We start from the raw sequence: 25769 nt of genomic DNA on the forward strand, positions 1-25769 counted from the left end.
TCACTGTATATTAAAACTTGCCTGTCCTGAAAGGCACTGTATATCTGCTCCATAGTTTGAGCTGTGTATATTAAAAGTTGCCTGTTCTGAAAGGAACTGTATATCTGCTCCATAGTTTGAGCTGTGTATATTAAAACTTGCCTGTTCTGAAAGGAACTGTATATCTGCTCCATAGTTTGAGCTGTGTATATTAAAACTTGCCTGTTCTGAAAGGAACTGTGTATCTGCTCCATAGTTTGAGCTGTGTATATTAAAACTTGCCTGTTCTGAAAGGAACTGTGTATCTGCTCCATAGTTTGAGCTGTGTATATTAAAACTTGCCTGTTCTGAAAGGAACTGTGTATCTGCTCCATACATGTAGTTTGAGCTGTGTATATTAAAACTTGCCTTTCTGGAAAGGAACTTTATATCTGCTTCGTAGTTCGAGTTGTCGCAGTTTTCTGAGACCTCCACAACCACGGCCGTGCACGCACGCATACCGGACGTCGGCAACAGTGACGACTGGTCAAATAGAGCGTTCAGCATGGACGATTTCCCAGCACCGGTCTCTCCAACCACTGCAATTGTTGTCTTCGGCAGGCAAACCTCCCTATCTATCTTCTCAAGCTCCTCTCTGAGAGAATTTTCAATGTTATTTTTCATAATTCTAAAAATGCATGTTTGTCTGAGAAGTAATGGTTATCGGGACAAGCTCTAGTTATTTTTAGACGGTATTTCCCTTTTTAAACATCACAGATTTTAGCTTCTCTCTGTTATAACCTTATCCAAATGTGTTCAGGTTTGTAGATTAACTAAACTTAGTGTCCATTTTCACGGGTTGAAATTAGGGTCTACACCTTTAAAATTGTTTAATTCAATAAAAAAAATTAAATTTCAAAATATAAAACCCTATTAGTTTATGAAGACTGCCCCAGAGAATTCTACATACATGTAGTACCAAGTTTCAAAATTATGCAATCAAAACTCAAAACAGGCTGTTAAAATTTTCAATTAACATTTTTAAACAAATTTAATAACAAATTTTCAAAATGCAAAATCTAAAAAATATCATTATTTGTTTGTTGAGTATGCCCCAGTTTTAGTACCAAGTTTTAGAAAAAATTAATCAAACTGTAGGAGAAGATAAGACTTCAAAGGGAAAGTTAATGGATGGACAGACGCTGGACAAATCAATATTAGAAAAGCTCCACAGCTCATAGTGGAGCTAAAAACATGACTTCAGATATTTTATTTGAAACAATAAAAGGCTAATGACACAAAATACGAGAACACAAACATTTAATAATTTTGACTCATAGTCATTAGAGGAAACCTGCTACACTTTTCCATTAGTACCAACTTAAGGGATCTTTTATAGGCATTTTCCTACAGACAGGAAAGCACATACCACAGCCTTTGACCAGTTGTGGTGCACTGGTTGGAATGAGAAAACCCCAGTTAGTTGAATGAATCCACAGAGGTGGTTCGATCCTGCGATGCAAGCACCTCAGGCAAGCACTCAACCGACTGAGCTAAATCCTGCCCTATTCAATAAATGGCCAATGACACAAAATACGAGAAAGCAAATAAATGTTTTAGAAGTAACATAAAGATTAAATTTACTGAATAATATTCACATTTTACCCAAAGATGTTTTAAAGGTCAAAATAACAAAACACACCAATATGCAGTGGCAGATCCAGAGGGATGCTGTGATACCACCACCCCACACACACACCTAGATCGAAAGTGTAAGATTATGAGACGGAATGCATTGTGATATATTTATGTGTGGAACACGCTGTGAAATGATTGGCAATCCAAATAAACATATTGAAATTCAAATAATAATTCATGCTTGTGATTCTGGCAGAACCCGTAAAAAATTCACCCAAATTCAATTCCGGGAATAATATGCAACACTAAATTGCCATAAAAACGTGTCATCTTTACTTTTAAAATTTCCAGAAAGCACCCCACAACCCCACCCCCCTACAGATCTTGCTCCCTTTGACAAACACAAATTGTCCTTTTTTAGAATTTTGTGACCTCCTCTCCCCACCCCTTACAAAATCCTGAATCCACCCCTGATATGTTGGCCCTTCAATCTGTTGGTTTTCAGTACTCACCGCCAGGCTTTGACTCGTGGTAGGTCATGCAGCTGTGTGTTATCACGGAACATCTTCTTCAGTTCCATGACAACCGCCTTACACCTAGCAACACAAACAACAAACAAAATAAGTTTAGTACATGGCGCTGGATGTAGCCCAGTGGTAAAGCACTCACCTGATGTGTGGTCGGTCGCTGGTCTAGGATGGATCCCTATCATGCTATTTCTCACTCTAACCAGTTCACCACGACTGGTATATCAAAGGCCGTGGTATGTGCTATCCTGTCTGTAGGATAGTGCATATAAAGTCCCCTTGTCACTAATGAAAAAATGTAACGCATTTCCTCTCTACGACTTGTGTCAAAATTGCCAAATGTTTGACATGCAATAGCCGATAATTAATAAATCAATGTGCTCTAGCAGTGTCGTTAAACAAAAATAAAGTTTAACTTTTACTTTAGCACATTTACCTTAAGTTCTGAAGGAAGGAATGTTTTATTTAACAATGCACTAAACACATTTTAATTACGGTCATATGGTGTCGAACATATTGTTAAGGACCACAGAAATAATGAGAGGAAACCCACTGCCACTAAGCAAAGAGGCTATACTTTTTCTTATTAGCAGCAAGGGATCTTTTATATGTGCAGCATCACAAAGACAGGATAGTATATACCATGGCCTTTATTACACCAATTATGGAACACTGGCTGGAATGAGAAATAGTCCTACCACACAAGGTTTTACAGTAGTCTGAACATATGATGGTGCTGCACATACTTTTCTGAGATCCGACAATATAAAAAGTATCTACTAGATATCCATGGAATTATGTATAATATCATATATATCACATATGCAACTACATAAAATGTCATATATATGAAACTAGGTATAATGCTCTATATGGCCTTATGCATAATACTATACATAGAACTAAGTATAATGCTATACATGGCATTATGAATAATACTATACATAGAACTAGGTATAACGCTATACATGGCCTTATGCATAATAATATAAATAGAACTAGGTATAACGCTAAACATAGCGTTATGCATAATACTATACATAGAACTAGGTATAATGCTATACATGGAACTATGCATAATACTATACATAGAACTAGGTATAACGCTATACATGGCCTTATGCATAATACTATACATAGAACTAGGTATAATGCTATACATGGCCTTATGCATAATATTATACATAGAACTAGGTATAACGCTATACATGGCCTTATGCATAATACTATACATAGAACTAGGTATAATGCTATACATGGCCTTATGCATAATACTATACATAGAACTAGGTATAACGCTATACATGGCCTTATGCATAATACTATACATAGAACTATGCATAATACTATACATAGAACTAGGTATAACGCTAAACATAGCCTTATGCATAATACTATACATAGAACTAGGTATAACGCTATACATGGCCTTATGCATAATACTATACATAGAACTAGGTATAATGCTATACATGGCCTTATGCATAATATTATACATAGAACTAGGTATAACGCTATACATGGCCTTATGCATAATACTATACATAGAACTAGGTATAACGCTATACATGGCCTTATGCATAATATTATACATAGAACTAGGTATAACGCTAAACATAGCCTTATGCATAATACTATACACAGAACTAGGTATAACGCTATACATGGCCTTATGCATAATACTATACATAGAACTAGGTATAATGCTATACATGGAACTATGCATAATACTATACATAGAACTAGGTATAACACTATACATAGAACTAGGTATAATGCTATACATAGAACTAGGTATAATACTATACATAGAACTAGGTATAACACTATACATGGCCTTATGCATAATACTATAAATAGAACTAGGTATAATGCTATACATGGCCTTATGCATAATATTATACATAGAACTAGGTATAACGCTATACATGGCCTTATGCATAATACTATACATAGAACTAGGTATAATGCTATACATGGCCTTATGCATAATATGGTATGATGCTATACATGGCCTTATGCATAATGCTATACATGGAACTATGCATTTAAGAATTGAACGTGAAAATTGAGTGTCATGCTAGTATGAAACGCAAAACCGCTTTACACACTGTATGAATGGTGTAGCGCGTTATAATTCCAAACACATAACCATGTCATTAATGTAAAAGCTCTTTGAAATAAAAAGTGAACTCTATTTTCCAACTATTTACTATTTTATTAACACAAAATTCATACTCAACATTAGCAAAATCCCTATGGTGGTTCGGCTTTTTCCGTCAATAGCCGAATGAGAGAATGACAATGTTACAATCATTAATACAATTCATATTAAGTTTTTTGCATTAAATGTCAATACCAACTAGAAACATTTTGAATTCACTATAAACATATAACGTAAGTAATTTCAATAACTTTTAACCTGTAATAAAAATGTCTGAAGCGACCTATTTTGTATGGTATAATTTATATGTGAAGCGGTTGGTGTATGAATATTTAACTACAAACTGCATGGGCGCCATTTTTTTATTACTGTCCAGATTTACCAATTATGACATTGAAATTACAGTTATCAAATTTTGAGTGTATGAAAATTCCATATGTTGATAGATTTGACATGAAGAAAGTGGTTTCAATGTTTCCGGAAATGGATGAAACTGGTGTGTCGTGAGTTTCTGTGTTTACTGGCCTTGTAATTGTGGAAGTGGCGACAACACATGATGGTTTTGGCATGTGTGTGACTTCAAGTGGTGCGACACAAGTATTCGTGAGATTTAACGTGTTTAAATTAAAATCTCCAAAAAATTGTATAGGAACATCTGACATGTTACGATGTCTAACGCTGACACTTGGAAGTCTGACAGCAGACGATTACTGTTTGATGTCTAAAAATAGAATCTCAAGGAAATTCCTCGGGGATTCCTTTGTTGACATAATTCATAAAGTAGTTCCGGCTATAAGCCAAAAATAGTGCTAAACTGAGATTCATGGTGCTATGAATGTCAGTTTTTATCATCACGTGATACGAATTTGACCAATCCAAGGGTTCATAACAAAGGCATTTTTTAGAGATTGGAGTTATAATACTATACATAGAACTAGGTATAATGCTATACATGGCCTTATGCATAATACTATACATAGAACTAGGTATAATGCTATACATGGCTTATGCATAATACTATACATAGAACTAGGTATAACGCTATACATGGCCTTATGCATAATACTATACATAGAACTAGGTATAATGCTATACATGGAACTATGCATAATACTATACATAGAACTAGGTATAACACTATACATAGAACTAGGTATAATGCTATACATAGAACTAGGTGTAATACTATACATAGAACTAGGTATAACACTATACATGGCCTTATGCATAATACTATAAATAGAACTAGGTATAATGCTATACATGGAACTATGCATAATACTATACATAGAACTAGGTATAACACTATACATAGAACTAGGTATAATGCTATACATAGAACTAGGTATAATACTATACATAGAACTAGGTATAACACTATGCATGGCGTTATGCATAATACTATACATAGAACTAGGTATAACGTTATACATGGAACTATGCATAATGCTATACATGGAAGCATGTACAATACAATACATTAATACCCTCAATTATGTACAATTCAAACACTTGTATATAATATTAAGTCAGAAATAAAGACACTCTAGTTATAAATATTTACCTTGTTATGAAGGTTTCTGAACTTGTTCCAGATTTAAGCGAAGGTGTCGGCTGCCCAGATGGATGAGCATGCGATCCTGCAGAAGAGCCTTCCCCCACTGCAGTCTTCGTTTCATCATCTGCCAGTCTGCAGTTAGCTTTCAGCCTCTGCAGAATCTGATTCACCTTTTCTTTTGAGGAATTTCTACACCTTCTCTTTGCTGGAGTAGTGGACAAACCCTGAAGTTTCCGTTTTCCAGAAAGCAAAGGCAAGTCTTCTAGACTGGACGAATCTTCATCCTCTGTACAAGGCACCACATCCATCTCATCTTGCTCACAGTTTCCATCATCCTTACCACTACCCCTCATGCCACTATCACTATCATCACTACTGTCCCTGTCATCATCATCATCAACATTGTCTTCATTAACATCTTCTTCATCACTGTCCTCATCATTTTCACTAGAATCACCACTTGAGTCTTCTAAACTAAGGTCATCTTCCTCATCACTGCCCTCACCATTTTCACTGGAATCTTCACTTTTTGTAAGTTCCTCCATTTTATCTGGAACACTAATTTCATCCGTACTTTCCATTACATCGTCTTCTAAGCTCAGGATATTCCCCTCAGCTCCATCAACAGGGTAAACTGGAGACTGAGGGTAATCATCAGCAGGTTCTAATGCTGGCAGGTCACTGCATGAGTCACTATCCCCAGAAGACAGCGGCTTTGGCTTGGATGTAAACTCGATGATGCCACTGGCTGAATCCGTGACTGGTTCTGAAAGAAGAGACAAATAGTGGCAGGCACTGATTATAGGGATTTTATTCAGCTGGAATTGTACAATGTAATACAAACTAAAGGTCTGTGGCATAAGATTTAACCTTCTGACTACTGGATTAATTTGGGACAAAAAACATTTTGAGAGGGTACAAGTTTATAACTTAAATTTGTTATAAATATATAAAATAAAGTTCATATTAAAATTAGGCAAAAAAATTTAAAATTTGCATTTATTAATGGAAATTTGTGGCCAACGTCCAGTATTTATGTCCATTTTCTGACCAGATTTCTTTTTTTTAATGAATTACGATTCATATTCCAATATTATTTGGTGATTTTCGTTGTTGGTAAAACAATTTATTATCAAATTAGCTGTCACAATCAGCTATCGATTCCTCAAAATGACCATAACATTACACCAATGTTGTCTAGCAAAAATGCTAGCTGAAAACCATTTTTCCTGTGTGCTGTTATTTCTCGGGAGTGCCGTGTACAAAAAGAATATTTTATTTACAGTTATATAGCATCAAACATATGGTTAAGGATCACATAGATATAGAGAGAGGAAACCAGCTGTTGCCACTTCATGGGCTTCTCTTTTTCAATAAGCATAATGTATATGAAGGAAGGTTGTTGGGATAGGTATGGGAAGGAATGATAGGGTGAGGAAGGAGAGAATTGGTGGTTTATGAACAGTCCGCCATTCGTTCACCCAACTGACGCCATATAACCGTAAATAAAATGTTGAGTGCATTGTTAAATAAAACCTTTTCTTCGTCCACCCAAAGGAGCAGGTGGGTGAAACGCATGATGATCCCCAGATGTTGAACTTGTTATATTGAAGATGTGGTTGTTGTTGAACTTCCGAGGTGACCCATAAAGTTGCAAGAGCATTCGTGAGCTTACTATCTGTGGATGGGCCACCTATACGGATGACCACTTAAGGTCATTGTTTGATGCGGTTACGGTTAAGGACCACACAGATACTGAGATCTAAGAAACCCGCTGTCGCAACTTCATAGGCTATTCTTTTTCATTTAGCAGCAAGGGATCTTTTATATGTAACATTCCATAGACAGGATAGCACATACCACGGCCTTTGATGTACCAGTCGTGGTGCACTGGCTGAAGCGAGAAATAATTAAGGTTCAAGCACGCTATCCTGGATACACATCTCAGATATCTGGAATGACTGTCCAGGACAGTGGGTTAGTTGTTAGTTGGTTTGTTAGTGTTGGTGAGAGAGAAGAGGGTTTAGTGGCCTTAAACCTACCCACTGAGACCTTAAGAACTTGCTCTGGGTTGGAGCTGGTACCAGGCTGCGAACCCTGTACCTACCAGCCTGTAGTCCGATGGCTTAACCACTGTACCACTGAACCCGGTTGCTAGCAACAATCAATTTATTCAACCTACATGGCCTCTTAATTAATTACATCATCACAGACTTGGTATTGAGCTTGAATTTAAACAGAATCGAGAACCAGTCAAATAGTTCTTGAATGTTAGTGCTGTTCATTGTCACTGAACGCATCCTTATTTTATGTGGATGAAAAGAACTGTATATTTTGGTGCTGTCTGTAATTTTGAGTAATAGTAAGGCACAAAATATTAAACTTTATTGTTGATAGTTAATTGATTTGCACATTTTATATAACGAATAACCTGTTAGTTACTTCGTTTAGCACTTTAAAAAATAGTGTATGTAATTGTGTACTGTTATAATATGCCAAAGGTGTAAATGAATTGGCTAATATCACTTCAAAAAGAAACCAATCAAGCCAAATATTATGTTTATTATAATTGGCATAATATCTTTACGGGAAGTTATAAATTACATATTATTCACACAAATGCACGAGCACACACACACACACACACACACACACACACACACACACACACATTAAATGTGGTTTATTATCCAACTAAATATATTTAGTATACATCTTAAAAACAAAAATGTAATTGAATTTGATATGAAATGTTTACCGTTTCATTGAATCAAAAATTCTTTTACACTAAATTGCGGTTGTATTGTTTTCTGTTTGTTTTGTTTTGTTTTATTTTGTGTTTGTTTGTTTGTGTTTCTATTGTGTAGATTCCTATATTTGTGACAAAAAAAAAAACCGCCAGGATTTCTGCCATGATGGGGGGGGGGGGGGATCGGACCGGAGGAGGGTGTGAAGCCGTAGGCATGTCACGAGCGGGGGTCTGGGGGCCTTCCCCCTAAAAAATTTGGATTTTAGATGCTCGGAGATGCGATTTCCTGGCATCTCAGAACACAATCCGGCAGCCAAAACAGTCGGCAAAATTGATCTATTCTGATGCAGTAACCGTGAAAACCATCACAAATTTGGACAAAATAAATTATGTATTCCATCTTATAACTTTTATTCTGATAATTTATACATTTAAAAATTTCCTCTCGTCGGCGTTTATCATTTGACTGCACATGCGCCAGCAGCCATAATATATAGCCGATGATTTCAGGTGGTAGAGAAGTAAATAATAATACAGTCGACTATAATAACATAAAAGCAAAAAGTTGTTGTCAACATATGCAGGTGTATTATTGTTAAAAATCAAATTTCTTATTCATTGGTATTTTTTTTCAAAATGAGCTGAATTAACAGCATCCTACATTCGTATACAACCTAATGCTCATTGGTTGAGTTACTTCTCTGCCTCCTTCAGATTCTCTACGTACAATCCCATGAAACCAACTTTCATCTGCCTATTGGCTGTTGTTCCCAAGCCAAAAACATGCAAAACAGCTAGATAATTAACATTCGCTAATTAACATATTCTCTCTACCTAGCATTTTCGTACAAAATGTTATGCTAAGAGCTAAAATTGACCTTAAAAAACCCACTGCTCTGCAGACTGATGGGTGGGATATCCCCCCTCCATGTCAAAATCATGGGGGGACAAATCCCCCCCCCCCCCATCCCCCTCTGTATGAAATCCTGTCCGCCACAAACAGACACAGAGACAAGAATGCAGGTCTAATTGGTCGTAACATGCGACACTGATTATTTGTACTATTATCTATTTCCACTAAGTTAATATACTTTTATGTAGTATCAGGCATGGCGGAGCAGGGGGTGGGGGCTGGGGGTCTACTCAATCAATCCCCACCCATGTCCACATCTGATATGCGGTGTACACTTGAGGTTGAAACCGGTACAGGGTAAAATATTTTTTCTTAAACGGACTACGATTTTTAGCTAAAATGAAGGTTATATATATTAACAAAAATACTCTTTAAATCATAAATACCACGTGACACCTTATTTTGTTGCAGGTAGATTAAAACCATTATGAGCTGACATGATTTTTATGTCAGTGAGCCCATTGGGCTATTTCTTTCCAGCCAGTGCTCCACAATTGGTGTGACAAAGGCTGTGGTATGTACTATCCTATATGTAGGATGTTGTCTGTATGAAAGGTCCCTTGCTGCTAATAGAAAAGAATAGTTCATGGCGTGATGGCGGCGAGTTTTCTCTTTCATCATTTGTGATGCCATATAACCCCCATAAGAATGTGTTGCGTACGTAGTCAAATAAAACAGTTCTTCTTTCCTTCAGTTAGGTCTCGCTTGGTTTCCTTTGGACAGTGGAGTCACCAAAAGTAGATGAACAGGATATGAATACGAGTAAATGTAGATGGAAATTGTGTGCTCAATGTACTCCCAGCTTTAATTTTCCGTCAGCCGTATCGCTTGTCACAGCTACCTAGTGTGTCAGGCAACATCCTGGTTTATACAAAGTAGTTATATTAGGTTACCAGCACGCCTATGACGAAGACAGACATTTGAAAAGGGGTGTGTGAACGGTTATTGGGTTAAGCCTTAAATGTCGACAATACATGACAAATATACTGATGGAAAGAAATAAGGGAACACATCAAATTGTAGACCAAATTTAATTCACAACTAGCGTAGTAATGTCTGTATTTCATACCAAGTTGTAATGTGGGATTGAATGTCTGTAGTGTTGAATGTGCTGCCTATATGTTCCCAGTCAACTTCTGACAGTATGAATTGATTTTTAATGCAGTCATTATTTCTTGTTGCTATCTGTGTGATCCTTTATGTTTTTTCCATCAGTATACTATTGGCACATTTTGTATTTTTACATCATTTTAGATGAAGTGGCGGTCTGTTTATCACGTCTTATTTAGAACATAACAGAAGTACTGTATAGTATTAGTTTTGTCTATTTAGTACCTATAAAAAATGATATAATGGGAATGTATATTGTAATGTTGTTGTGACCCCCTGAAAAAAATGTGGGGAAAAACAATAATTATATATATATACACACACACACAAACACACACACACACATGTACATTGAAGTCTGGATAGCTCAGAACGCATTGTGGTTAGTCTTCAATTTGCAGGCGATTCGGTACCATAGGCATGGGACAATTTGTGAGGCTAGAAAGGACTTAATTACCCCCTGTGCCACTGCGTTAATATCTATGTATGTAACAGTCATGTAACTAAACGTGCTATGGCGACACTACAGAATTCACGTATGCATTCATAATCATAAAACAAAAAATGCTTAATAGAGCAACTTTACATTGAAAGCTATCCAGCGTTCTCGAAAAAAAAGTCATGTACTAGTTGATTTTAATATAAGGATATTCCTTTTGAAAAGACACGGCACCATTCATTCATTTGAATATCGAGTAATGGTTGACTGGAATTAAAGTTGTGTATGCAGTTTACAAAGACACGTTGTATTAACTTTGAGATGATATAATAAAGAGATTATTACCCTTCTGTGTTTCGATAGCGTCAATATCATATATTAGGAGTAAAAATAATGTATTATGCTAGTGGCTCACATAATACAACTTTTATTCCTAATATATGATATTGACGATATGTACAGAGAGAGAGAGAGAGAGAGAGAGAGAGAGACAGAGAGAGAGAGAGAGACAGACAGACAGATGTAACTGGGACATAGCTAAATATTTACATGCAAACACATTTAAATAACCAGATACACATATAGGCACGCATGGATACACATATAGGCACGCATGAACACACAAACATACATGCATGCATGCAATGCTTGCATCCATCCATCCAAGACAGGACGTAGCCCAGTGGTAAATAGTTTGCCTGATACGCGGTCTGTCTAGGATCGATCCCCGTCGGTGGACCCATTGGACTATTTATCGTTCCAGCCAGTGCATCATGAGTTGTATATCAAAGACCGTGGTATGTGCTATCCAGTCTATGGGATAGTGCATGCAAAAGATCCCTTGCTACTAATGTGGGGAAAATGTAGTGGGTTTCCTCTCTAAAACTCTAGCCGATGATTAATAAAATCAATTAATATGTTCTTGTGGTGTCGTTAAACAAAACAAACTTTAAAACATCCATCGATCCATCAATATGTACGTACATAACTACGTACCAACCACCCACCTACCTGCCTACATCCATTCATCCATACATACACATAGATAGTAAATACATGCACACACATACATATACATACAAAGTATATACATATTTACACAGCATATTTCATACTATTTCCTATGATGTGCCATTCATGAATCACTGGTTGGAATAGGAAAACTCAATAGCTTCATCCAGATAATCGACCCTTCATTGTAGGCCATTTCAAACGAACATATTGCAACCAAGCGAAAATCCCACTCGTTTGGGCAGGCACAGCTTCAAAATGTCCACATGCCTTTAAATGGAGTAACCATAGCCCCACATCTGGTATATCAAAATATTTTGTATGTGCCGTCCTTTCTTTGGGAAAGTTCATATAAAAGACCCTTTGCTGCTAATGGCAAAATGTGACAGGTTTCCTCTCAAATCTACATGTCAGAATTGCCAATTGTTTGACATCCAATAGCCGATTATTAATTCATTAATGTACTCTAGAGGTGTCGTTAAACAAAAAACAATTTGAACGATTTAATCAAATGTAACAAAAGTATATGGCATCAATTGGCCCAAGAAGATGTCCCAAGGGTATCTTGGGCCGAGCACTGCCCAAGATGTCCCATTTAGGACATTTTGGGCTTCAACATGCCCCTCCATATTCGATGCATATCAGCAAAGCTTCAAATTAGCCTTAGCTATTACAACAGTGGTGTACTTGAGAGATGTGAACAGTGGGTGGCTTTTAGTACACTGTATACATACCTGCTCACATCATCCCGACCAAATTGGTAGGGCAAAGGGAATGGGGATTAGTTCTTCTCCAGTTTGAGAAAGGAAAAATGTGGATGGCCTGTATTTATGTGATGGATGAATGTTATAGTTTTGTTGATATAATGCATATAGTGTTATTAACCACAAACGTTAACCTTGTTGCTTATGGGATTTTATATGGTATAGTATAACCTATAAAGGTATCACAGTCGCCTATCTTGATGGAAAGCCTCGAGTTTGAAAGTCGATCTATCGAGATAGTAAGTCAATCGAACAAGATAGTATGTCGATGGATCGAGATATTAAGTCGATGGATCGAGATAGCAAGTCGATCGATCGAGAAAAATAATTTGATATGATGTCCTTTCCCAGCCACCATAACTATTAAAATTCATTTCAATGCCATATTTTTTATAAATCTGTTCAATATGAAGGATTTGAAATGCATTTTGAATAACATTTTAAATTGCCCCCTGCCCCATAATATAAGTTAGGGGAGCAATTAATAACTCCCCTCAGTTATTTTCATGTCACAGTGTACAACCTACTAAAACATAGTGTTACCTCATCAAACAAACATACAAATATTTTAATAATAGGGTTTAACATGGTATATTTATTAATAAAACACAAAAAGGTACCTGAGTAAATAAATGGTTAATATATATATTGGTGTTGTTTTATATCTAGTCAAAGTGGATATTGCAGATATATTTTTGTTCAGTCTTGTGCTGTATTGGAATTGTTATTGCAATTAAAATTTAAGTAATATGTACAAAACTAATTTTTGATAATATACAGCTGGAGAAAGGCGATGGAGGCAAATATCATGACTGTTAGTAAACTGATCTATATCAATATGCCTTCTGCTAGACAACACATATTTAACCGAAGTTGCTTTTAACCTGGGTTAAATTACCTCTTATATAGCTAAACTTATTAAAGAAAAATGTATGAATGAGATGGTTAAATGCTATATTATTCTCCATGTCAAACATTTTCAGAAAGGAAAACAAATATCAGATATGGCAGATGACCATTTTATTGCAGGTAATTACTGAACACACACACACACACACAAATATAACAATTAAAAAAAAAAAATCCTTTTACATGATCCATTTAAAAGGAAATTATTTCTTTAAAATTGTTTTAAATACATACACATGTACATACTGTACACTTATTTTCTTTTATTATTATCATATATATATATATATATATATATACATATATACATATATATATATACATACATACATACATACATATATAAATACATATATATACATACATACATAAATATATATATACACATACATACATATATATACACATATATATATACACACACACACACACACACACACACACACACATACGTAAATAATAAACACATTAGTCCATTATTTTAGTTTCCGAAATACAAGTATACCTTTTTGGTTTAATACATTATACATTTGGGCTATTAAAGCCTCACGCCCTAGTTCCATCCAGCGAAAATAAATTATAATTTGGTTAATCTACAAACCTGTAACACACTTAGATCACGTTTTTATCAAATGGAGTGAAAAAGCAGGTTTTATATCGATAAATACCATGGGAATCCCCATGTCCCAATTGCTTGAAATAATTTTGTAAGTTAGTATTCTGATGTCACCGGTAGATGTCGCTCGAAGCACAACAATGCCTACGTCACGACAAATTTCACAGAGTGCGCACAGACTTGGGGTGCGTTCCTTTCACCTCTCCTGGACATGTTCCAACTGTTCTGTCCTGGTTGTATCCACTCTCCAGATATCGTAAGACTTAGCAAAATTATTGGTTTTAAGGGTTTGTAACGTTTTGTATTGAGACACTTACTTGTCTGAACTTTATTGTTACTGAAAATGTTCACGAATTGTGAAGAAAAATCTCACAAATGAACAACAAGCAAACGACAACAAATCGGATGTTGATTGCGCGAACCGTGCATGAGAAAACAAACCGAACCAAAATGGTAACGGTCACGTGGTATACCAACGTCTGTGACGTTTACACAGGAAGATTCCCTCTAAAAATAGATTGGACCTCGCTTGCTTAACGGTTTTTTCTCAAGTGCGTGCGGTTTTTTAAGAAATACAAAAAATGCATTTCGTGGTTTTACAAACATCAGGATTACCAAAAAGCACTTCAGGTGAATGGAAATGTGTATTCTAAATAATAAAATGTAAGTAGAGTGCAATTTTATTTGTGAAAAAAATGGGTTTAATAGCGAAAAAACAATGCCGTAATGGTTAACAGCTAGCCGTAACTAGGGCGTGTCCCTTTAACACGTCATTAGGAACAATATCTGGAGTGGGGGGGGGGGGGGGGGAATCTCTAGTAGTAGGGACAGTCTTGAGAGGGGTGGGGGGGGAGAAGCCATATTTATATATAGAGAAGAAGAAAACAACCTATATTTCCGTACTACAGGCCTGCTACAAACATTTGCAAAAAAATAAAAATAATAATAATTAAAGTTTAAACAAGAACTTATAATATAATTATTATATATATGTGTGTAATTTATCGGTATATACTTTTATTTTTAAATTTAAAAATAAATAAATAAAATGTAGTTGCCGAAGTATGGCAAAATAATACAGGTATAGAGAATGCCCAAGCAACTATAAAATTAGATTAAATGAAAAATGAAGACCACACAAATTTTATGATAAAAAGAGTATACTCTTTATTCAAGAACTGGATGCATCTGTTTCTTTTTTTCATGGAAGTCGATGGAATTGTGTATTTTATTTACAGTATAATGTGGAAATTTTATCTTTGCACATGCTTTAACCATTTTGGTTGCTATTAACGTCGGTTAGTGTCGACAAGCAACAACATTAAAATCAACGTAGTCACATTCTGTGTGGGAAGCGTTCCATCAGCCTCATCATCAGGTTTGTCACATTTTAGTGCATCTACCCAGGAATGGCGTCTGGTCTCTTCTTTTCGAAATTTATAAAACGATATTTTTTTAAATTAACATCATGTTATGATCTATGCAGCCAACTGCATAACATGTTTTAAGCATCTTGGCCGTTAACTGCTGTAAATGATCGACGAAAGTTGCCTCAATTCACTATCAAACCATAGGTAACTAAGGAAAAGCTTCACCGTGTCACATGATAAACAATGGCGGCCAGGGGTCGAAGTACTCGTATGTTGATATATGAATACATATACCATCGACGTCCCAAACTGCGTTCACCTAACGACAAAAACACGAATACGATATTTATGGAAATATTATTCTACATTTTTCAGCTATGATATGTGAAACAAAACAGATTGCAATCAATTAACGTAAAAAAATCAACAATGTGGATGTAAAATAAATCCATTCTAGTAAACAAAAGTGAAACACCCTCCGGTAAATAGGAAAGAGTGCAACATTTCTAACTGCGTTCAGGCACTTGCGTTTGCAAAAAGTATCGTAACATGCATGTGCGGTTTGTCATTTTTCATTTTTAAGGCCACTACCTGAAAAAATATATGTTTCTTAACTATGCACAGTTGACAAACTCTTAGTTTAATATTTTTTTAAAAGGAAAAATTCAATTTGTCAAGCGTTCTGGTCCGGTCCGCGTTTTATCAACACACATCGCTAAAACTCGATGTCGATACTGATAGGCATTACGTTTATACCAGTGAATAGTTTGTAAAATATCATTTTTTAAATGAATTGATTCATAATTAACACAATTTATACACTAAAAATTATTTACAATTATTATGAATGGATTATGAATACTATTCACTATAATAGAGGCACACAAATGTAGCATACCTTTTTGCAGATCGAATGTAATAATTGAAAACAAATTCTAACAACAGGGGTCTTAAAAATCATAAAAATTAAATGATTTGGCCTTGTTGATCTGGCACGTGTGAGGTCATGTGACACGCACCGAATGTTAATTCATCTTTCTACATTTTAAGTCAATTTCTAAGCCAATATCGGTAATTTTAAGGAATAAACAAAAATGACTTAGTAAAATTAATGGTTTTAGGGGTTTGTAAAGTTTTGTATTTAGATACTTACCTTTTCTGAACTTTATTGTTTATGAAAATGTTCCTGAACTGTGAAGAAAAACCTCATAAATGAACGACATGCCGATGACAACAAATTCGGATGTTGATTGCACGAACCGTGCACAAGAAAACAAAGTGAACGGAATTTGAAGTATAACGCAGTTAGGGACGTTGACGATACTTACGTTTATTCACATGGTTATCGTCTGCTATTGGCATTGCGTTTCCGGAAGAAAGAATGTTCACACTGTCGCGTATGTTCAAAATACGTTTGGAAAATCTATATACTATTCAGTTTAAACGAGTATGGTAATTAAATAAATACACTGGTCGAATACTGGGGTCAGTGCCCTACGCCCTACACTAGGCTAGTGACTACTGACTAGCTGGCCTCAGACCACAATTAATTTCGCTATATGTTTCTATATACCCTTAGTGGCTATAACATTTTTATTAATATCAGCAGGCCCGTGAAGTTTTGTATGTACCTTTGCCTGCATGGGGACACATACCCTGAAAAGGACAACCCCTGTTGTCCAGCTCTTTCTCCCAGCATATTGGTTTAAACAGACACACCCTCTAAACCAGGCCGGAGTACACCCATTTTACACAAAAAGCACTACTTTTGCATGGGCCGGAATTACCACAAACAAGTCTTCAATGTCAACAAGTTACACATGTTTACAAACTACATGCTATCCCCTGTCACTTCAGTCAAACAGTTGCCACTTCATAGCTGTCTGCCATGAAATAATCACAGTCAAACAGCAGACTACTTGCGCGGTGAACTTCCGGATTTTGGACAACCAAATGGGAAGATAACTGTAATCTGAGGCCTATCAGTCCATTTTTTCCCCTAAAAACTGGCCCACACTAATGCATTTCAATGATATACATATTAAAGCAATGCTCGGTAAGTATCGGTATGTCACCTTTAAACTGAGAGTATACAGAGGCTGTGTTAAAACACCTACCACAGTGCCTTGCCATGGCCAATTTTTAGCAATGGAAACTTGAGGGACACCAACTTCAAAATGTAATAACTTTATCAAATTTTGGAATTTCTTCATACAATGAGCAGCTATTTTTTCTTCTACATATGTTCTATCTGCACAGTGTTTGTCTTGGAAAGATTTTGAAATATTTAAAGGAAAAAAAAATCAATCATTAGATTTTACTTCATTTTTAATTAAATATTAAACTTAAATTTAAATTTTTGAGAAACAAAAAAATCTAAAACTGTAAAATTTTGTATTTTAGATATGATAAGTGGAGGCTTAGTAAAGATATGGTGACTGAATTCATGATACATTATTAGAAATGTGTCAGAGGGATGGTGAAAGTCACAAAAATTGGGGCCATTTGCAACAAATGTTTACACACTAATTTCAGGGAAAATTAGACATGATAGGCCTCATATTCAATTTTGACCTGCTGTATTTACTTAATCTACTTCATTTACTGTATTAGACATGTAGCCACTTTGTAAAAGGCAAAACAGTCCATATAAATGCATATTAATATGAATATGCCCTACAGATATTACTTAGGTATACACCATAATATTTTTTTTGTTGACGACAACTTTGAAAATGAAGATTTTGTCACAAAATGCTGATATAAATCCTACCAAGAGGTACTTGCACCATATTTTTCAGTTTCCAGTGATAACTGTTAACAAGTGTAGTCATGTGCCAGTGTCTGGGATACCTCAGTGTAGTATTTCTTGATTGGAAGGATGTTTGTAGTAATGACCACTGAATATGCATTATGGATTATTCTGCCATATGTATTACAAGCCAAATGTTAACCTTTTTGGCACATTTTCTGCAATAAACTTGACAAGTATACCAGCATCTGATTACTGAACACAATAAATACATTCAGACAGCATAGAATATTAGCCTATTAGATTTTCTAAGGATAAAAGACCATTTTTGAAAAATGACTGAAGTGTGTAATTTACATAAATGTAGGTGAAATGTATTATTAGAGTACTTAATCTTGTTAAAAACTGTATACTATTTATTTTAAAGTGTTTAATTACATTTAGTAGTGATATATTCATTATATTTAGATCTTCTGTCCAATTGCAATAATTGAGAAACTCATTAAAATTCAATATGTAAAAAAAATTAAAATCTCAATATTGACTAACAAAATCCAACTTTTGCTCTTTTTTACCAAATTATTAGCTCAAAACTGTTAAAAAATATTGCAACAACCTGTAGTAACATCAGAGGTCATCTTATGCTATTTTGGAGGATACTGAAATTTAAAAGTTGAAAATTTTAATTTTAATTTTTAATAAATTCAAAAAAAATGTTTTTTAATTTAATAAAATATTTAGAAAATAAATAAATTAGTTTTCATAATCCTTGTGGTATGCACAATCAGTCTGTGTAATTTCACTTCTCTGGTTATAATACTTTCATCAGAATCAAGCATTTAGCCGGTGTAATGTGTGAACTATATCAGGCCTCAGACCACAATTAATTTCGCTATATGTTTCTATATAGCCTTAGTGGCTATAACATTTTTATTAATATCAGCAGGCCCGTGAAGTTTTGTATGTACCTTTGCCTGCATGGGGGACACATACCCTGAAAAGGACAACCCCTGTTGTCCAGCTCTTTCTCCCAGCTTATTGGTTTAAACAGACACACCCTCTAAACCAGGCCGGAGTACACCCATTTTACACAAAAAGCACTACTTTTGCATGGGCCGGAATTACCACAAACAAGTCTTCAATGTCAACAAGTTACACATGTTTACAAATTACATGCTATCCCCTGTCACTTCAGTCAAACAGTTGCCACTTCATAGCTGTCTGCCATGAAATAATCACAGTCAAACAGCAGACTACTTGTGCGGTGAAACTTCCGGATTTTGGACAACCAAATGGGAAGATAACTGTAATCTGAGGCCAGCTTCCAACATTTTACATGATCTACATTTGTAACATTCAACATTCAGGGGACAATATTTCAAAATCTGAGGTAACCGGAAGTCTGTTCACGTGGTTTTTACCTAGGTAACCAATTGTTTGGTTACGTGAATTATATTTGCGTAACCTGTGGATTACCTCAAGTTACGTTGAAATTATCTTTTAAATACACAATTTTTAGCTCAAACATAAAGTTAAAACAAAATACAACAAAAAACAAAATGTTTTATAAGTTTCTTTAATGCTTGCAAATCGAAAGAAGTGACTTGTAGATGTTTCTTTTGTTTTCGTACGATCGTAGCGTTGTAGATTTATTATTATTATTATTATTATTATTCACCACTTGCCATCGGGATCGCAAAAAGTAATTTTTAGTTGCCCGAATCTAAAACCCACTGTCATCGGGCATCGGGCCACCGTATTCTAGAACCTCTGTGCAACTTGCGGAAAGTTAATACTATTGTAAAAGGACTAAATATCAGCCCAGTACTGAAACAAAATAGATATATTTGGAGGAAAAATGCCCATTCCCTGGTGCATGATTAGACTAATAATTTTCTTTCATAAAAAACAAATAAAGGCTACCATGTGTCACTGATATGTAAAATTTAGTATACAACAGATTAAAAAAGCCCACCAAAAACCCAAACAATAAATGTCCAGTTCCTCTGAACTATAAAACAGGCTACTCATTGGTGCATGAATAAATCTTATAATAACATAAAAAGAAAGATCACAATTTGACACTGATATTTTGCGGTGGCGATGATACTTTCACTTTATCGCTGGCACTTCAATACTACAGTAATGTTCCAAATGTTTGTTATTTAAAGCTCTTTATGCAATGTTAGTATTTGTGAAATTTTTGCATTTTTGTTTACGTTAAAACCGTTTTCAACCTTTGTAAAATTATAGGCAATCCAATATTATGTCTACATATATTCCATTAGAGAGAATAGCAGCATATAATTTAAGCGCCTTAGCGGTCCGTGCACATTTCTTTAAAACTTTTGCCTCGACTCTATACTGAGCCTTTGGTCACAAGTTACAACCGTTGGAATATAGGTGGCTGGAAAAAAAGTCACAGGAAAAAAAGTCACAGAAAAAAAGTCACAATTTAGTATAGGAAAAAAAATCACAGGAAAAAAAGTCACAATTTTTATATAACAAAATGTATGGGTTTGTTGAGTACTGAATGTGGCATCATACTCATAGTATGCATGGGGTAATTGTTAAGTAGGTCAATTAGGCTAGATTAAAGAAAGAGGCCTCATATTGTGCATGGGTGGTGACTAATTGTTACACTTATTAATTAGGGTCAATTAGGCAGGATTAAAGAAAGAGTCTTCATATTGTGCAGGGGTGATGCTTGGGTCTAGCTTCCTGATTAGGATAGATTTAAACTAAGGGCTTCCTATTGTAAATGATTTACAACGTGAGCAGGCTACAGTGGGCACCATCATCCAGCAGGATGCGGTTGGTAACCCACCTCGACGCCAGGTTCGTCGACGCTACGCTACGTCCAACTGCAAGAGCGTCTTCGCAACTTGTGTGTTGATCGCCTTGAGGACCGCAAGAATGTGGCAGAATTTCTTCATGGTATTGGGTGGAACATCCGCCTAAACCACCAACATTAAAATCACAGAACATTTAACAAAAATCTCTTAATTAAAAATTGTGACTTTTTTCCTGCGACTTTTTTTCCTGTATTTTTTTTCCTAGATTCGGAATATACTGTTGTCTACTGTCGTCTACTACATCAAGTATCTAAAAATCAGTCTAAAACATTTGTCGGAATACTAGCAGTATGTCTGCATCAATAAACTTACTGTAATCGTGAAGTTTGCACGTTTTAATTTCTGAAAATACACATACACATCCGTCTTTAAATATAAATTAACAGAAAATTAGGTTTACCTACTATTACTTTGTTATGTTTGACATCTTCAGACAACTTGCATTCAGGCTAAATTGCTCTTCTTAGTAATATCGATAACATTCTCTGAATTTTGTTTTCTAGTTTCGGTTTCATCAAAGTTTTTTTTTTTAGCGATATTCTTCTGTATTTCCGGCCCTGCTTGGCGCAAGTCCTGAAATGAGTCTTGTAGGAAATAGAATAAAAATGATTTTCGGCGATTATTATTTACATATTAAACAGACAAGTAAATATTTTGTAAATATCTATTTAATTATAGTCTACCTAATTTAGCATTTACTTGTTTTGGCTCTCATTGATGTACAAGGTGGTGTTTACTCTTGAAATTAAAAGAAATATGTCAGTAAACAGGTGATGTGTGGACTTTATTGGAACAGACTATAACAAAGTTTGGTCAACATATGTCAATTTCATTGCTGTTACAATATGTGAGAGACCCTTTCTGATGATGGTTTACTCCTATTCCTCTCAAAAACAAAGTATAGTCCATTAATTAATCATATATGCCAGTGTTAGCAGCGCATTTTCTTTTGTTCCTTTACCTTTTGTTCATTCTATTTCCCCTCTTTGTTGGAATAGACAGGCTGGTAGATACTGGGTTCGGATCCCAGTCAAGGCATGGGATTTTTAATCCAAATACCGACTCCAAACCCTGGGTGAGTGCTCCGCAAGGCTCAATGGGTAGGTGTAAACCACTTGCACCGACCAGTGATCCATAACTGGTTCAACAAAGGCCATGGTTTGTGCTATCCTGCCTGTGGGAAGCGCAAATAAAAGATCCCTTGCTGCCTGTCGTAAAAGAGTAGCCTATGTGGCGACAGCGGGTTTCCTCTAAAAAACAGTGTCAGAATGACCATATGTTTGACGTCCAATAGCCGATGATAAGATAAAAAATCAATGTGCTCTAGCGGCGTCGTTAAATAAAACAAACTTTACTTTACTTTTTGTTGGAATAGTAAATTTGGAAAACGTTATAATCATGTTTTATTTTATTGTTTTTAATACATTCATATTGTATTTAATGTTGGGAGAGGTCTTAATATAGGCTAAATGCCTGTTGGCCAATCCCCAGACCAGAGCCTAGGATCGATTCCCGTCGGTGGGCCCATTGGGCTTTTTCTCGTTCCAGCCAGTGCTCCACAATTGGTGTACCAATGACCATGGTATGTACTATAACAAAGTTTGGTCAACATATGTCAATTTCATTGCTGTTACAGTATGTGAGAGACCCTTTCTGATGATGGTTTACCCCTATTCCTCTCCAAAACAAAGTATTTGTAGACATTTATAAGTAACTTGTGAGAAAAACTGTCAAGAACCATTTTGAGTTTGTGATCTATTTTCCGGTATTAAAGGTGCTATCTCAAAGTTGCATAATGACAGCTATTGCAAATCATGTTTTTTTTTTAATTAAATTTTGCTTTAACATTTAAAGACTACACCTTTAACTATATGCCCATAAATGATTATAGGAAATGATTTTATCTACTAGTAGAAAATACATTTTTATTGGAGAATCTTTATCACAAACAGATGCTTCACATATAACTTCTGATATAGCACCTTTAAGTGGTTGCAAGATTGTGTAAATTTCTACTGTATTTATATTGAATTTATATTCACTAAATATGCTGGTCAAAATTAATAATTTATGCTGCAATTCATAATAATCAGTTATCTTGCAGTTTTAAATTAAAAGTTTGTTTAAGGGTAAATGAAATTGACACATATCCATCAACATGTGTTATAGTCTGTTCCAATAAAGGTCATAAATCTCCTGTTTACCGATATTTTAATTTTTGTTTCAAGAGTAAACACCACCTTGTACATCAATGAGAGCCCAAACAAGTAAATGCTAAAATTAGGTAGAGTATCATTAAATAGGTATTTACAAAATATTTACTTGTCAGTTTAATATGAAAGAAATAATTGACGAAAATAATTTTTATTCTATTTCCGACAGGTATTTAATTACTAGTCCATTAATTAATCATATATGCCAGTGTTAGCAGCGCATTTTCTTTTGTTCCTTTACCTTTTGTTCATTCTATTTCCCCTCTTTGTTGGAATAGTAAATTTGGAAAACGTTATAATCATGTTTTATTTTATTGTTTTTAATACATTCATATTGTATTTAATGTTGGGAGAGGTCTTAATATAGGCTAAATGCCTGTTGGCCAATCCCCAGACCACTACTGTTTTTGAACGGCAATTATGAATACATATTGTTTAAACCAGAAGTGCACTTTTCCAAAAATGTACCGGTAATAAATGACCTTGTCGAAACTAGGTCACCCGGTCATTTTGTCAGTTCCGTAGCATGATTGTAAATTAATCACAAATTAATAGCAAAACATACATCATCAAAACTTTTTATCCTTAACTAAATTTGAAACGTTTTCTATTAGTTGAGCTTCTTGTTCATCATTTGAGGTAGAACCTTCAGAGGAGCAACATGTCATATCAGTACAAGTTGTACGTTCCCGACGTCAATAAGTGGACCCGTTTCTACAAACTGCAAGCAGAAGGCAAACTTGAGCCTCATTTTCCAGTGCAACGTAGTGGGAAAAGTCAGATGATGTACAGCGTCGATCAATGCCTAGAACTGTATGACCCTACGTGGAAAAAAGAAAAACAGGAACAGAACAAGCCCCCGACACCTAAAGTCGTCATGGTCTCCCCCACACAACAAGTGGTAGAGCAAGCCAAGGCCGATCTGAAACGGAAACGAGAACAGAGTGGCGTGGAACAGAAACGACGAGAGCAGACTGCCATGAGTCAAAAACGGCACACGCATTTCTGAGAAGACTATAAAAGGGGGCATGGCAGTTTCAACATCGCCAGTTCACGTCGAACACTTCAACAGTCAACATCATGAATCAGTGTCACATTTGTTTGGACCCACGACCTAACTCGGCACTTACGAAATAAACATGGACTCTTGGAATCTAAAAATAAGCCTTCCCAACAGCAGCAACAGCAGCAGCAGCAGCAGCCCCTAAGATTGTTACATCCGTTCACCATGATCGTGTCGGGACCCACGTCGTGTCAAAAGACATTTTTGTTGTACAAACTGCTAAGGGATGGTAAGATCTTCCCATCGCCTCAACGCATCATTTGGCTCTACAAACGATGGCAACCCCTCTATGATACGATCAAAATGGTTGCTCAAGTGAAATTTGTTCAAGGCATACCCGAGAATTTGGAAAAGGATCGTTATTTGGATCCCAGAGTCAGAAATCTCATCGTGTTGGACGACCTGATATCTACAGCTGGAAAAGACCCTCGCATCACCGATCTGTTCACGGAAGGAAGTCACCACAGAAACCTCTCTGTGATTGCCATCAACCAGAACCTCTATAGCAGCAAGGACCCGACACAAAGAAGAAACTGTCATTACTTGGCACTGTTCATCAACCCCATCGGCAAGCAGCAAGTCCTAACCTTGGCACAGCAGATGTATCCTGGAAATACTCGTCATTTCATGCAACGGTTTGAGGAAGCTACCCACAGGCCCTACGGACATCTCTTGGTGGACTTGAAACCGACCACGCCCGAACATTGGCGCCTTCGAGCTAATAGTTTAGAGACGGGGCCGCCCGAATGGTATAAAAGCACGAACGTAACGGCGAATGTCTCATCAAAAAACACTATCATGACACACTCCAGACAGTCCGAGCTAGGAGCAGCACTGTACTTAGGACCACGGTAAGAAAGACATTATTCAAATTTAGATAGATATTTGTATTTGTAGTTATTGTAGTTAGATAGATATTTATAGGTAGACTTACGCTGATATTTGTGGTAAAATATACTTAGCAATAGATTAATATTTTAACTTTCCCTTGTGTGTATTTATACTATAGTTAATAAGCACTTAAAAACCATTAAAATCTTTTCTTAACAGTTATATATTAGCACTTAATTAAACAAAAACCTAAACGAAATAAAATAGAAATAGATAGAAATAAAAATGGATACCAACAACGCAACCGGCGAAACCAAAACAAAAGGGCC

The 25769-nt window shown here is 35.7% G+C and overlaps 1 protein-coding gene across 1 annotated transcript; it reads right to left on the reverse strand.

Moving 5' to 3' along the window:
* On the reverse strand, nt 1–21859 carry LOC121388425. Its single transcript, XM_041519735.1, has 4 exons — nt 21734–21859; nt 5852–6611; nt 2109–2192; nt 1–613 (listed from the first exon to the last, which is right to left on the reverse strand). The coding sequence occupies exons 2-4, from the start codon at nt 6424–6426 to the stop codon at nt 1–3; spliced, it is 1272 nt and encodes a 423-aa protein (XP_041375669.1). The 5' UTR covers nt 6427–6611; nt 21734–21859.
* Between the last annotated feature and the right edge of the window lie 3910 nt (nt 21860–25769).

The sequence above is a fragment of the Gigantopelta aegis genome, chromosome 14 (genome assembly GCF_016097555.1).
Source record: "Gigantopelta aegis isolate Gae_Host chromosome 14, Gae_host_genome, whole genome shotgun sequence".
Classification (NCBI taxonomy): Eukaryota; Metazoa; Mollusca; class Gastropoda; order Neomphalida; family Peltospiridae; genus Gigantopelta; species Gigantopelta aegis.